This window comes from Bos grunniens, chromosome 25 (assembly GCF_055505025.1).
Source record: "Bos grunniens cultivar Pamir isolate PY7600 chromosome 25, Bosgru_T2T1.0, whole genome shotgun sequence".
NCBI classification, from domain to species: Eukaryota; Metazoa; Chordata; class Mammalia; order Artiodactyla; family Bovidae; genus Bos; species Bos grunniens.
Window position 1 is genome coordinate 1,001,122 of NC_141189.1, and position 12,486 is coordinate 1,013,607.

The following is a 12,486-nucleotide window of genomic DNA, read 5'->3' on the forward strand; positions in this document are numbered from 1 at the left end:
CACTCAAACCCACGTGAGCGGCTGGTGGGCACAGAAAGCGGCACAGCCACTCTGGAAAGCGGCATGAGATTACTCAAAAGAGTGAGAGAAGAACGAACCACGTGACCCAGCAAGGCCACTTCTGAGTGAATCCAGAAGAACCGAAAGCAGACTCCCGAGACGTCTGCTCACCCACGTTGACCGCAGCTTTGTCCACAACAGCCGGAACGCGGGAACAGCCTAAGTGTCCGTCGATAGAAGAACGCACAAGCAAATGTCCATCCGTACAATGGAGTATGATTTGACCTTAAGAGGGAAGGAAATGGAAATCTAAAGAAAGTGCTTAGGAAAAAATACTCAGGAAAAAAAGACTTTGAGACAAACACTGCAGTAAGAGACAAAGAAGGGCGTCACATAAAGAGGTCAACCCGACAAGACGATGCAAACATTTACAAATATTTAGGCCCCCAAAGGAGATGGCTGGATGGCATCACTGACTCGATGGACATGAGTCTGAGCAAGCTCTGGGAGCTGGTGATGGGCAGGGAGGCCTGGCGTGCTGCAGTCCATGGGGTCGCACAGAGTCGGACACGACTGAGCAACCGAACTGAACTGAGGTACCCAACGTAGCAACACCCAAAAATGTAAAGCAAATGTTAACAGACATAAAGGGCAAAAAAGACAGCAACACAGTAAGAGGGGGGACGTTAAACCCCATGTTCACCAGTGGTTAGATTATCCAGACAGAAAACCAGTCAGGAAACTCCGGCTTTGGCCAACACCTGAGGCTGTGGACACACGTAGGAAGTTCCGTCCAGAAGCCACACGGAGCACGTCCTCCCGGTGCACACGGGCATTCCCCAGGGTCAGCCGCACGTTAGGCCAGAAAACAAGGCCAATCTGAGAAGGCTGAGATCGCGTCCAGAGTCTTTTCTAACCACAGTGGCATGAGACTAGAAATCAAGAAATTGGACGACTTGGAAGAAACTGATTATTTCCTAGAAACATGCAGCCTGCCAAGACTGAATCATGAAGAAACAGGAAATCTGAACAGGCCAATAACTAGTGAGGATACTGAGCTCATAATCAAAAACCTCCCAACAACCCAAAGTGCAAGACAGACAGCCTCACTGGTGAATTCTTCCAAACACTGAAAAAATAACTAATACCAGTCCTTCTCAAACTCCTCCAGAAACAGGAGGGAACACTTTGAAATTCACTGTACAAGGCAAGCATTACCCTGATACCAAAATCACGTAAGGATACCTGGTTTTCTGTACAAAGATACACAAAAAGGAAATCACAGGCCAATATCCCTGATACAAAATCCTCAACAACTGTTATCAAACTAAACTCAACAATGCATTAGAAGGATCATATACCATCATCAGTTGAGATTTATTCTAGGGATGCAAGTTCAGTTCAGTCACTCAGCTGTGTCTGACTTTTTGTGACCTCATGGACTGCAACACGCCAGGCTTCCCTGTCCATCACCAACTCCCAGAGCTTGCTAAAACTCATGTCCATCGCATAGGTGATGCCATCCAACCATCTCATCCTCTGTCATCCCCTTCTCCTCCTGCCTTCAACCTTTCCCAGCATCAGGGTCTTTTCCAGTGAGTCAGCTCTTCGCATCAGGTGGCCAAAGCATTGAAGTTTCAGCTTCAGCATCAGTCCTTCCAATGAATATTCAGGACTGATGTCCTTTAGGATGGACTGGTTGGATCTCCTTGCAGTCCAAGGAACTCTCAAGAGTCTTCTCCAACACCACAGTTCAAAAGCATCAGTTCTTCAGCGCTCAGCTTTCTTTATGGTCCAGCTCTCACAAGGGATGCAAAGACGGTTCAATACTCCCAAACCAATCAACGGTGGGTCAGTCGCTGAGTCGCATCTGACTTTGAGACCCCATGGACTGTAGCCCGCCAGGCTCCTGTGTCCATGGGGTTTTCCAGTCAAGAATACTGGAGTGGGTAGCCATTTCATCCTCCGGGGATCTTCCTCACCCAGGGATCAAACACGAGTCTCCTCTGTGTCCTGCACTGCAGGCAGATTCTTTACCAACTGAGCCACCAGGGAAGCAAAAGAATCAATGTGATACACCAAATGAATAAAAATCATGATCATCTCAACAGGTGTAGAAAATGCATTTGACAAGATTCAATATCCATTTATGATAAAAGCTCTCAACAAAGTGAATACAGAGGGCGTGCACGCCAACATAGCAAAGGCCGTGACGAGCCTCCGCTGACGTCATAGCCAACAGCGAAGGCTGAGAGCTTGTCCTCTACGACCAGGGACGAGGCGAGGGTGCCCAGTCTTGCCACTGTTTTCCAACAAAGTATTGGCACCCTTAGCCAGTGCAAACAGGCGAGAAAAATAAATGGTACCCAAACAAGAAAGGAAGAAGTAAAACTGTTGTTGTTTGCAGATGACAATACATAAGACGTGGGAGACTAAGACTCCATGGAGAGACTGCTAGAACTATCACATGAGTTCAGAAAAGTTGCAGGATACAAATCGATATACAACGATTCGTTGTGTTTCTTTATACTAAAACAACAACAACAACACACACAATTAGAGGCTTCCCCGGTGGCTCAGCGGTACAGACTCCACCTGCCAACACAGGGAAACAAGCGAGCCGTGACCCGAGAGACCCTGTGCGCCACGCAAGGACCAGCCTGCGCCACAGCCCCTGAGCCGGGAAGACCCCGCGCGCCACGCAGGGACCAGCCTGCGCCACAGCCCCTGAGCCGGGAAGACCCCGCGTGCCACGCAAGGACCAGCCTGCGCCACAGCCCGAGCCGGGAAGACCCCGCGCGCCACGCAGGGACCAGCCTGCGCCACAGCCCCTGAGCCGGGAAGACCCCGCGCGCCATGCAGGGACCAGCCTGTGCCACAGCCCCTGAGCCTGTGCTCTAGAGTCCAGGAGCCGCCGCCGCTGAGGCCCAAGTGCCCCGGAGCCTGCTCTGCAGCAAGAGAAACCGGTGCAACGAGAAGCCCACACTCGGCCACTGGACACAGAGCCCACTCGCCACAACTAGAGAAAACCCCAGGCGGCAACAAGCACCCAGCACAGCCAAAAACAAAGCAAGTAAGAACATCAGAGAGAGAAAGTAAGATAACGGCACGTTTACAACTGTATCAAAGAGAGTAAAACACCTAGGGACAGATTTAGGCAAGGAGGCGAAAGCCATGCACACTGAGAGCTGCAAGACACTGACGCCAGACAGGAGCCACCGGCGGATGGAGCCACCGGCGGATGGAGCCACCGGCGGATGGAGCCACCGGCGGATGGAGCCACCGGCGGATGGAGCCACCGGCGGATGGAGCCACCGGCGGATGGAGCCACCGGCGGATGGAGCCACCGGCGGATGGAGCCACCGGCGGATGGAGCCACCGGCGGATGGAGCCACCGGCGGATGGAGCCACCGGCGGATGGAGCCACCGGCGGATGGAGCCGCGCCGCGCTCAGCACGGGGAGGGCTGACGTTAGAACGCCCATACTCCCCAAAGCCAGAGACACAGACGGATGGTGACGTGCCGCGCTCAGCATGGGGAGGACTGACGTTATGAGAACGTCCACACTCCCCAAAGCCATCCACAGTGTCAGAGAAGGTATCTACAGAAACCCCTGTCAAAACTCCAATGGCACCACAAAACAAACCATCCTAACATGTTTATGAACCTCGAAGTCCAAACAGCCAAAGCACACTTGAGAAAGAGGAACAAAGCTGGAGGCATCACAGTTCCTGATTTCAACTGTTACAAAGCTATCGTAATCAAGAGAGTAGCAAAAAAGTATAGTATTAGCATAAAAACAGACATACACATCAATGGAACAGAACAGAGAGCTTAGAAATCAGCCCACATCTATGTGGTCAATTAATTTACAAGAAAGGAACCAAGACTGTACAAAGGAAATCAGAGGTGTTTTCAGTAAACCGGGAAACTGGACATCCACGTGCAAAGAATGAACGGGGACCACTGTCTTACGAAATCGACTCAGAATGGACTGAAGACGTGAGTGCAAGGCCTGGAGCCACAGGGCTCCTAGAGGAGCGCAGGCAGCGAGCTCCCTGACGCCAGTCCTGGCGATGAGTCTGGGGTCTGACACCGAAAGCGAAGGCAGAAAAGCAAAAATAAACCAGTGGGGCTAAAGGCTCCTCAGGGCAAGAGCGTCAACAGAATCGAGAGGCAATCTGTGGGAGAAAGTATTTGTAAATCATGTACCTAACAATGGGTCTAAATACATCCAGAAATACACAAAGAACTCATGTGATAGCAAGCCAACAACAAAAGACTCAACACTTCAATTAAAAAGTGGGCAAAGCCTCTGAGGAGACGCTGTTCCAAAGACGTGCAGATGCCATGGTGTGTGGAGACGCTCACAGCACTAAGCACCAGGGAAGCGCAGGTGAACTCCACAGCGAGGTGTCAGCTCACACCTGTGAGAAGAGCCATCAAGAAAAAGACGGGAAATAACAAGCCTGCGAAGACGAGGATGCAAGGCGGCAGTGGGTGTAAGGGCACATCTGGGCGGCACCACAGGCAGAAAGCCGGAGAAGGCGATGGCACCCCACTCCAGTGTTCTCGCCTGGAGAATCCCAGGGATGGGGGAGCCTGGTGGGCTGCCATCTATGGGGTCGCACGGAGTCGGACACGACTGAAGTGACTTAGCAGCAGGCAGAAAGCAGGGCGGAGGCTCCTCAGAAAGTTAGACATAGGGCTTCCTTACAATCTAGTAACTTCATCTCTAGATATTTTACTGAGGGAAATGAAAATGCATTCATAAAGATATCTGCATCCCCATGTTTACTACAGCACCATCTACCACAGTGAAGATATGGATGACTGGATAGAGACGTGCCACTGCCACACGTGGATACTACTCAGCCGTCAAAAAGGAGACCTTGCCACTCGTGACCACGTGGATGGATCCTGAGGGCATTATGCTGAGTAAAATAAACCAGACAGAGAAAGACAAATGTTGTATTAACATGCGCAACCTAAAAAGCAAAACCCCAAGCCCCACACTCACAGAGAGAGAGAACAGGTTGTCAGAGGTGGGGCTGCGTGAAGAGGGGTCAGAAAGCACCAGCTTCCAGTTACAGTCAACGAGGCCTGCGGACACCTGCAAGCTGCTGAGAGAGCAGATCTTAAAAGTCCTCGTCACGAGGAAGAGACCCTGCATGAGGGGTGCTAACTAGACTTCCTGTGGCGCCCATTTCCCGGCATGCACGAGCACCGCATCGCTGTGCTTATACCTGAGACTAATGTGACGTCGCAGCCAGTGACGTGTCAACTGTTTAAAGGAGGCGGGAAACCGTGCCTCCAGACACAACAGGGTGAGCGCTGAGGATGCTGTGTTCAGTGAAATACACCAGACGCAGGAGGACGGATCCTGTGTGATCCTACTCATCTGGGTCGAGTCCACAGACAGCAAGGGAAGGCTGTGGGCTGGGGAGAGGAGGGAGGCAGTGTTTACCTGGACAGGTCTCTGTTCTGCAAGATGCAAAGAGCTCGCAAGACGCACTGAGAGACGGACGGTGGTGACGGCTGCCCCACAACGCGGATGCACTTAACGCCGCTGAGCGGCGACTGCACAGAGTGGAAAGCGTGGCTTTTATGTGTATTTCACCACGATGAAAAAAATAGCGACCTAAAGCCCAAGCGGGCTGCGCCTCCAGGGAGCAGGGACCATCTGCCCAGCCCACTTCTCAGCAGCCCCTTGCCCGCCATGCTCTCAGGGGACCCTCTCCCAAATTAAGCCACATTGCAGAGCCCCTCCCAGCCTGGGCGCTCCTGCCCCGCTTCACAGCAACGTCTGAAAAGTCACCTCTGCCTTGAAGCCCCCTGGGGTGGAGCACGGACCTCCTGTTCTGAGGTCTGGCAGGCAGACACCCCAGTCCCGGCTGAGCAGTGAGGCCCGGCCCCCAGCCCCGGGCCCCTAGCAGGAGGGTCTCCACGTCGCACCGCACTCCCAGAAAGCGCTCCTTGACAAGCCCAGACCTCACCAGTCAAAACTGGTTTCACCTGGTGGTCCAGGTGACAGGCATCAAAGCCCCACAGGAGGACCACCCACACCTCAGCCCAGGGAATGCGTGGAGGCCTCGCCCTTCCTGCCTATGGGAGGCCAGGCAGTCACCTGGCAGGTGACCAACGAGGCGGGTGACCCGGAGGAAAGAAGTGCAGCACCCCCTGCCTCTGGGACGGAGGCCCCCCACGCAGGCCTGCAGTGAGAAGCGCCTCCAGGAGCCTCAGACCAGGCCCTGTGTTCAAGGGCAGCGGCGCCCACTCTGGGGCAGACAACTGGAGGGTCTGGGGGCTGCAACCACCCCCAGACGGCCTCCCTGCCAGCAGCCCTCGCGTGGCGACCTGCCCAAATCTATCCCCACAGCCTGGCGGTTGGGGGGCCAAGGCCCTGGGGACCCCCAGCCCCGAGGCGCCGCTCTGGGTGGGCTGCGGCGGAGACAAGCAGGAGCACCAGCCACTCCAGGGCGCTGTCCTCCTCTGGGCCCCCTTCAAAGCCAGGAAGGGCTCCAGTCGGCCAGCTGGCCGCAGTGGGGACAGGAGGCCACAGCAGCCCCCCAGGGCGGCCCCAACCATGGACAGAGCCGTGGGGCTGCAGCAGAGACACGGCAGGCGTGACACAGGCCAGGGGGCCGGGCACCCGGACAGCAGTCCCCCCTGAGGCCCACGCCACTGAGTCAGCTCCAGGTCTCCAGGCCCTGGTGTCCCCAGCTGTAAAACCGGGGCCCACGTCCTGGCTGCTCCTCAGGCTGCCGAACAGACGAGGTGAGGATCTGAGGTCCTGGATCGAGTCTGGAGGGCAGAGGTGTGGCCCAACGCTGGGCACCGGCCCTCCCGAGTGCCTATGCCCGCGGGGCGGGGGCAGAGTGCCCCTGGCCGAGTGGGTGGGCGGGCGCAGCGGCTGTAAGACCACTATGCAAAGGAGGCCCCTTCTCCCTCCTGCCAGGGAGGCTCGATGTCCCAAGAATCTCCTCTGGGCAGGCTGGCCCCATGGCCCGGCCCCTCAGACCAGGCCTGGAAGGAGACGGTGCGGGCTGCCTTCCTCCCCAGACCACTCCCTGGCATGGCTCACGCTCCTGACAAGTGGAAACACAGACCCAGGAGAGAGAGGTGGGGTGGCCAGGAGGGCAGCAGCAGCAGGCAGTGGCTATGCAGCCTCAGCGCACAGCCGCAGGCCCTGGGCAGCTGGCTCGGAGGGAGGCCGTGGGGAAGGCCCTCAGCCTGCCTGCCTCCAGAGAAGCCTGCCACTGCTTCCCCTCGGGGCCGCTCCAGCCCAGCACGGCCTCTCCCAGCAGATTCCCGGCACCTGGAGGGGGCAGGAGGGAAGAGACCCCTCCCAGCCCACTGGGCGAGCAGTGGCCAAGAGCCGGGCAGTGGGTCCTGTTTGGCCGATGTCCAGAGTCCGTGTCCCCACCTCCCTCTCTGGGGGATCAGCCACTCCACGCTGTTGGGCTTGCTCTGAGGGACGCCAGTGGTTCCTGTTTGGCCGATGTCCAGAGTCCCCACCTTCCCTCTCTAGGGGCTCAGCCACTACACGCTGTTCAGTTTGCTCTGAGGGGCTCAGGCTAGGCGCCCCAGGGAGCACCCAGTGTCTCCCTGCAGGCCGGGGGCCGCCCTGGCTGTTCCTGCCCCACCCCCACTGCAGCCACGACCAGCCAGGGGCGACCAGCTCACTAGCAGGGTCCCCGGGGCCTGAGAGCAAAGCCTTTTCTCTTCCTGCCAATCCCTGAACACTAGCCCCAGGGTTCCGGCGACGAGGAAATCACCCCAGAGCAGGCACCACCCAGGAGCGAAGTCCAGGAGATGCCCGCTGGGAGACGGCACCTGCCCAGGGCCCCACCTGAACTGGCCACCTGCCAGGGCAGCGAGGTTTGTGGGCGAGAGGGCCCCGCGACCCCTTTCCCAGCGGGTCCACGTGGCCGTGGCAGGTGCTTCCTCCCCCGCTCCCAGCGCAGGGCCGGAGGGCGGCTGCAGACAGGGGCCATGACGTCACCGCAGGTGGGGGCGCCAGCGGACCCTCCATCCCCGCGGAGGAGCCTCGGCCCCGCTCACCCATCCCCTCCCTGCCGCCCGTCTCCCGGCGCGATTTCCTCTTTCTTTACGGAGCCCCAGGTTTCGCAAGGCGGCGGCTGCCAGCGGGTGACAAGACACGCAGCCTGGGGGAGGGGAGGCGGCGACAGAGCCGGGGGCCGGGGGCTGGCGGGATCCGGGCCCGCGCCCCACCCGAGCGGGAGCCAGGCTCCGCGGCCCGCGCCCCCCAGCCCTGCGGGCGCCGCAACACCCCTCCCTGGCCCGGGGCTGGCATCCAGGCCGGCACCCGGCCCCGGCCGCAGCCGCCCCGGCCCGCACCCACGCGGGCCCACAGCACCCCGGCGCGCCCAGCCGGCCCGCACCTACCCGGGGCGCCGCAGTCGGCGCAGCGCGCGTTCCCCGGCCGCTGCAGCAGCTCGAGCACGGCCTTCCGCCGCTCCTTGGCCATGGCCGCGACGCCGGGTGGGGAGCGCCCGCTCCGCCGCACTAGGGCCCCACGCAGGCCGCCCGCTGCCGCCGCCCCTGCGCCATCCTGGGCGGCTCAGCCCGCGCGCCGGTTCCGCATTCCTGCCGCCCGCCCGGCCCCGCCGCCGCCGCCGCCGCTCTCCTCGCCGCCGCGGCCGCCGAGCGTGTGCCGGCGCGGGGCCCGGGGCGCACGGCGCGCTCTGGCCGGCGCGGCCCGCGGGCGGCCCCCAGCGGCGCGGGCGGAAGGGCGGGCGAACGGCCTCCTCCCGCGCCGGCCCGACGCCCCAGCCCGCGCTCCCGGGACCCGCCCAGGGACCCGCAGGGGCGGTCTGCGGGCCGCCGCCCACCCTATCCCCGTGCAGCGGGCGCACCTGCCCGGGCAAGACGCCAGCAGCCACGGTGGGAGTGGGACCATTCCTGGTTAATCGCCCTGACAGCGCCTGGACACCTACTGTGCCCCCAGGGGCAGCGGGCCAGGCCCATCGGGCAAGCAGGGAATGCTTGCTGGAAGGGGTGCGTGCGCGGCCTTGAGGACCACCTCCCTGTCCTCAGAGGAGAGGCCGGCCGGTGACAAGCCCCAGTGCGGTGGGCGCTCAGGCCACAGAAGGGCCCCGCTCTGCACCCAGCGGGGACAGGCGGGGCGGGCTGTGGGGGGAGAAGGGTGCTCTGGATAAAGCCTTCTGAGTCAGGAAGCCAGCACCCAGATGCCAGGACAGCGTGGGGGAGGGGAGGGGACGGGTCCCTGTTTGTTCAGATTCTTTCCGTTTTCTTCTTAAATTATGAATGCAGCGATGCAGCTGGTTAGAAACAAACAGCAAACACCACAGCCTCCCCACCACCCCCGACCCCAGCGACTGAGCCAACCATTGTCAACAACTGCCAGCATTCTCCCAGAACAGTCCTCGGCCGGTCAGTCCGCGGGGAGGCCGGCGCTGCGGGTGCGTTCCACCTGCCAGGGTCTCAGCTGGATGCTGTGCTGGAGTCCCGGGGGGCCCACAACCAGGAGAGCACCTCCAGGACAAGGGGAAGGGCCGCTGGACGGGGGCGGACCTGCCACCTCGCCCCCCACGGAGGCGGCGTGGGCACTGCCCACCGAGGCCTGCTCTGGCCACCTCTGGGGCACAATGCTTCCAGAGCCCTGAGGGTCTCCCGGGCAGGACACGGGAGCCCACTTGGGCGCGAGTCTCTAAACCACAGGTCCCGCATCACCGTGTGCTTGGACTGGCCCCTGTCTCCCCCATCAGATGGCGCCCTTCCAGGAGGGACGGCTGGTGTCCTCATCTCGGGGTCCCCATGCCAGGGTCAGTATCTGCCACAGAGCAGAGTGAGGGACGGCGCTTCATGAAGACAAACTGGCCTCAGTCACAATAGCAACTTCCTCACTGACTGGGGCTCAGATGGTAAAGCGTCCGCCTGCAGCGCAGGAGACCCCAGTTCAATCCCTGGGTTGGGAAGACCTCCTGGAAAAGGGAACAGCAACCCACTCCAGTATTCTGGCCTGGAGAATCCCTTGGACAGAGGAGCCTGGTGGGCTACAGTCGGTGTGGTCACAGAGTCGGACACGACTGAGTGACTTTCACTGACACTTACCGTACATCAGCTGCTGCTGCTAAGTCGCTTCAGTTGTGTCCGACTCTGTGCGACCCCACAGACGGCAACCCACCAGGCTCCCCTGTCCCTGGGATTCTCCAGGCAAGAACACTGGAGTGGGTTGCCATTTCCTTCTCCAATGAATGAAAGTGAAAAGTGAAAGGGAAGTCGCTCAGTCACGTTGGACTCTTAGCGACCCCATGGACTGTAGCCCTCAGGCTCCTCCGTCCATGGGATTTTCCAGGCAAGAGTGCTGGAGTAGGGTGCCATTGCCTTCTCCATCCTACATCAGGCATTAGGTCAAACCCCTTCCTATTTAATCCCCATTTTACAGATTCTGAAAACAGAGGCATGGAGCTGTTCGGTCACACCCAAGGCCACACGTGGCTTCTAAGTGGAAAGACTGGGATGAACACACAGCTGGGGGACAAAAAAGCCGAGCCCCCCACTCCAGCGATAGGGTTGCTGAGGGTCGAGGAGGGATGGGTGGGGGCAGGAAGCCAGAGGGGCTCGGAGCAAGAGCAGGAGAGGAGCAGGCGGGCACCTTCTCTGTCGTCCCATCTCACTATGGGGGTGAGGACATGGTCCAGGGAGGTGGATTCAAGGACAGAGGTCAGGACGTGAGATCCTTAAAGAGACAGGCAGGACGGAGTTCTGCAGCCCCTGACTGGGCTCCCAGGCCGAAGGGAAGCACAGGGTGCAATGGGCTGGTGTGGGGCTCCCAGGACGCACGGCACACACAGCCCTGGGCAGGCCATGCCCAACAGGCCCTTGCCCAGGCTCCAGGGGGGTGTCAGAGGAGCTGGAGGCCAGCGCCCAGGGTCCTGGGGTTGTCGGAGGGGCCGGAGGCCAGCGCCCAGGGTCCTGGGGTTGTCGGAGGGGCCGGAGGCCAGCGCCCAGGGTCCTGGGGTTGTCGGAGGGGCCGGAGGCCAGCGCCCAGGGTCCTGGTGGGGCCCTGGGGGGGCCCCTGTGCTGAGTGGACGGGAGCGAGGGGAGTGACCACAGTCTGCTTTGGGGGAGGGGGCACATGAGGGTGACTGGGGGACACACAGACAGGAAAATGCCAGGGACTCAGAGCCTTGTAGCTTGAGGATGGCTTTGAGGATTGGGGAGGGCGCCAAAGCGCCCGGGAGACCCAGGGAGGGGTCCTCCTGAGGGCTGGAGACGGAGTCTGGGGCAGTCGATGGAGTCCGCAGCGGGCCCCCCAGCAGGGCTGAGCAGAGGGGGGCCGGGCAGGAGGGGGGAAAGTCACGAGGATGGGGTGGAGGGCAGGGAGGGTCGGGCCCGAGAGGCGGGGCCCGAGCCCCAGGGGCTGCAGGGCGGTGGGCCGGAGAGGCGGGGCCCGAGCCCCAGGAGCTGTAGGGCGACGGGTACAGGCAGGGAAACATGGCTGCCAGGAGGCGGCGCCGGGGCTGAAGTGGGCGCCCCACGGGATGCTGGCCACCAGCTCCTGGCAGCAGTGCCCAGACTCCTGAGGGACTTCTGCAGGGCAGAGGGGTTGGCACTCCGGCCTGGGCGGGGCAGGGCACCCAGAGGGGGCCTGCCGGGAGGCCGGGCCCTCGACAGCACCCTCGGCATGCCTGTTCTGTGCAGAGCCCTGAGCAGCGGGGACCTGTCTACCAAGGGGAGAAAACGGAGAGCCCCAGGCCGTGTCCACCACCCCCACCAGCACCCTTGCCTAAGACCTGGGTTTGGGGTGCGTCAGGGAGGGAAAGCAGGCACTGCCCTCCAGCCTTTCCCGGCCACGTCGTGGCTGGGGCTGAGCAACCACAAGGTTCCGGGCTGGCATTGGGCAAGACCGGAGCAGGGCAGGAACCCAGCCAGCAGCTGGCTCAGCCCAAACCCTCCTGGGCCTGGGGGGGCCCGTGGGGCGTTCCTCCCTGTACCCTCCATCCCCGGCCAGCCTGCTCTGAGCCACACCTGAGCCGGGAACCCCACGGGGTTTCCCAGGAGTGGATGAGCCGGAGGGTCGGAGTCAGTCCTCCATTGAGGACTGGGTGGCAGCTGAGGGCCAGGTTCCCACGGGGACTCCGGGGGCTGAGGAAGCAAGCACCTCCCAGAATGTGGGAGACGCACAGAGACATGGCTGACACGCCTGGCTATGAGTGGCGGCTTCCGGTGTGGCTGGCACAGTTCCTGTTTTAAAGCCCTCACCCTGTGTAATTCCTGAGCCTAAGCCTCAGTCTCCAGCCCCACCCCAGCAAAGGAAACACAGCGACACCCCAAAGTAAGGCGACCCTCAGTGCACAGGGTGTGCACCCCTCCCCGCACCACAGCCAGGGTCGGCGGGGACGGTCCCGGGACCAGGACTGCGTCTCCATCTACGAGCGGCACTGGCCTAGAAACCCAGGGGGTCTGGGGGGGGGGTCCCCAGAGGGGATGGGGGGG

The 12,486-nt window shown here is 60.8% G+C and overlaps 1 protein-coding gene across 10 annotated transcripts in view; it reads right to left on the minus strand.

Annotated features, from left to right (window-relative positions):
- The window catches only part of ADAP1 (ArfGAP with dual PH domains 1), a 42,035-nt gene that overhangs the window by 26,229 nt on the left and 3,320 nt on the right, over nt 1-12,486 (minus strand). For 3 of the 10 annotated variants that reach the window (XM_086376883.1, XM_086376885.1, XM_086376882.1), the window contains exon 1: nt 8,410-8,586. The exons of 1 other annotated variant lie outside the window; for it this stretch is intronic. In XM_086376883.1, the coding sequence (XP_086233009.1) occupies nt 8,410-8,491 (82 nt within the window). In that variant the 5' untranslated portion in view covers nt 8,492-8,586. Of the gene's footprint in view, nt 1-5,467; nt 5,655-5,818; nt 5,965-7,109; nt 7,242-7,318; nt 7,416-7,852; nt 8,165-8,409; nt 8,587-8,879; nt 9,146-12,486 lie in introns of those variants that run through there. 6 more of the 10 variants (XM_086376889.1, XM_086376880.1, XM_086376888.1 and 3 more) reach the window with 6 other exon arrangements.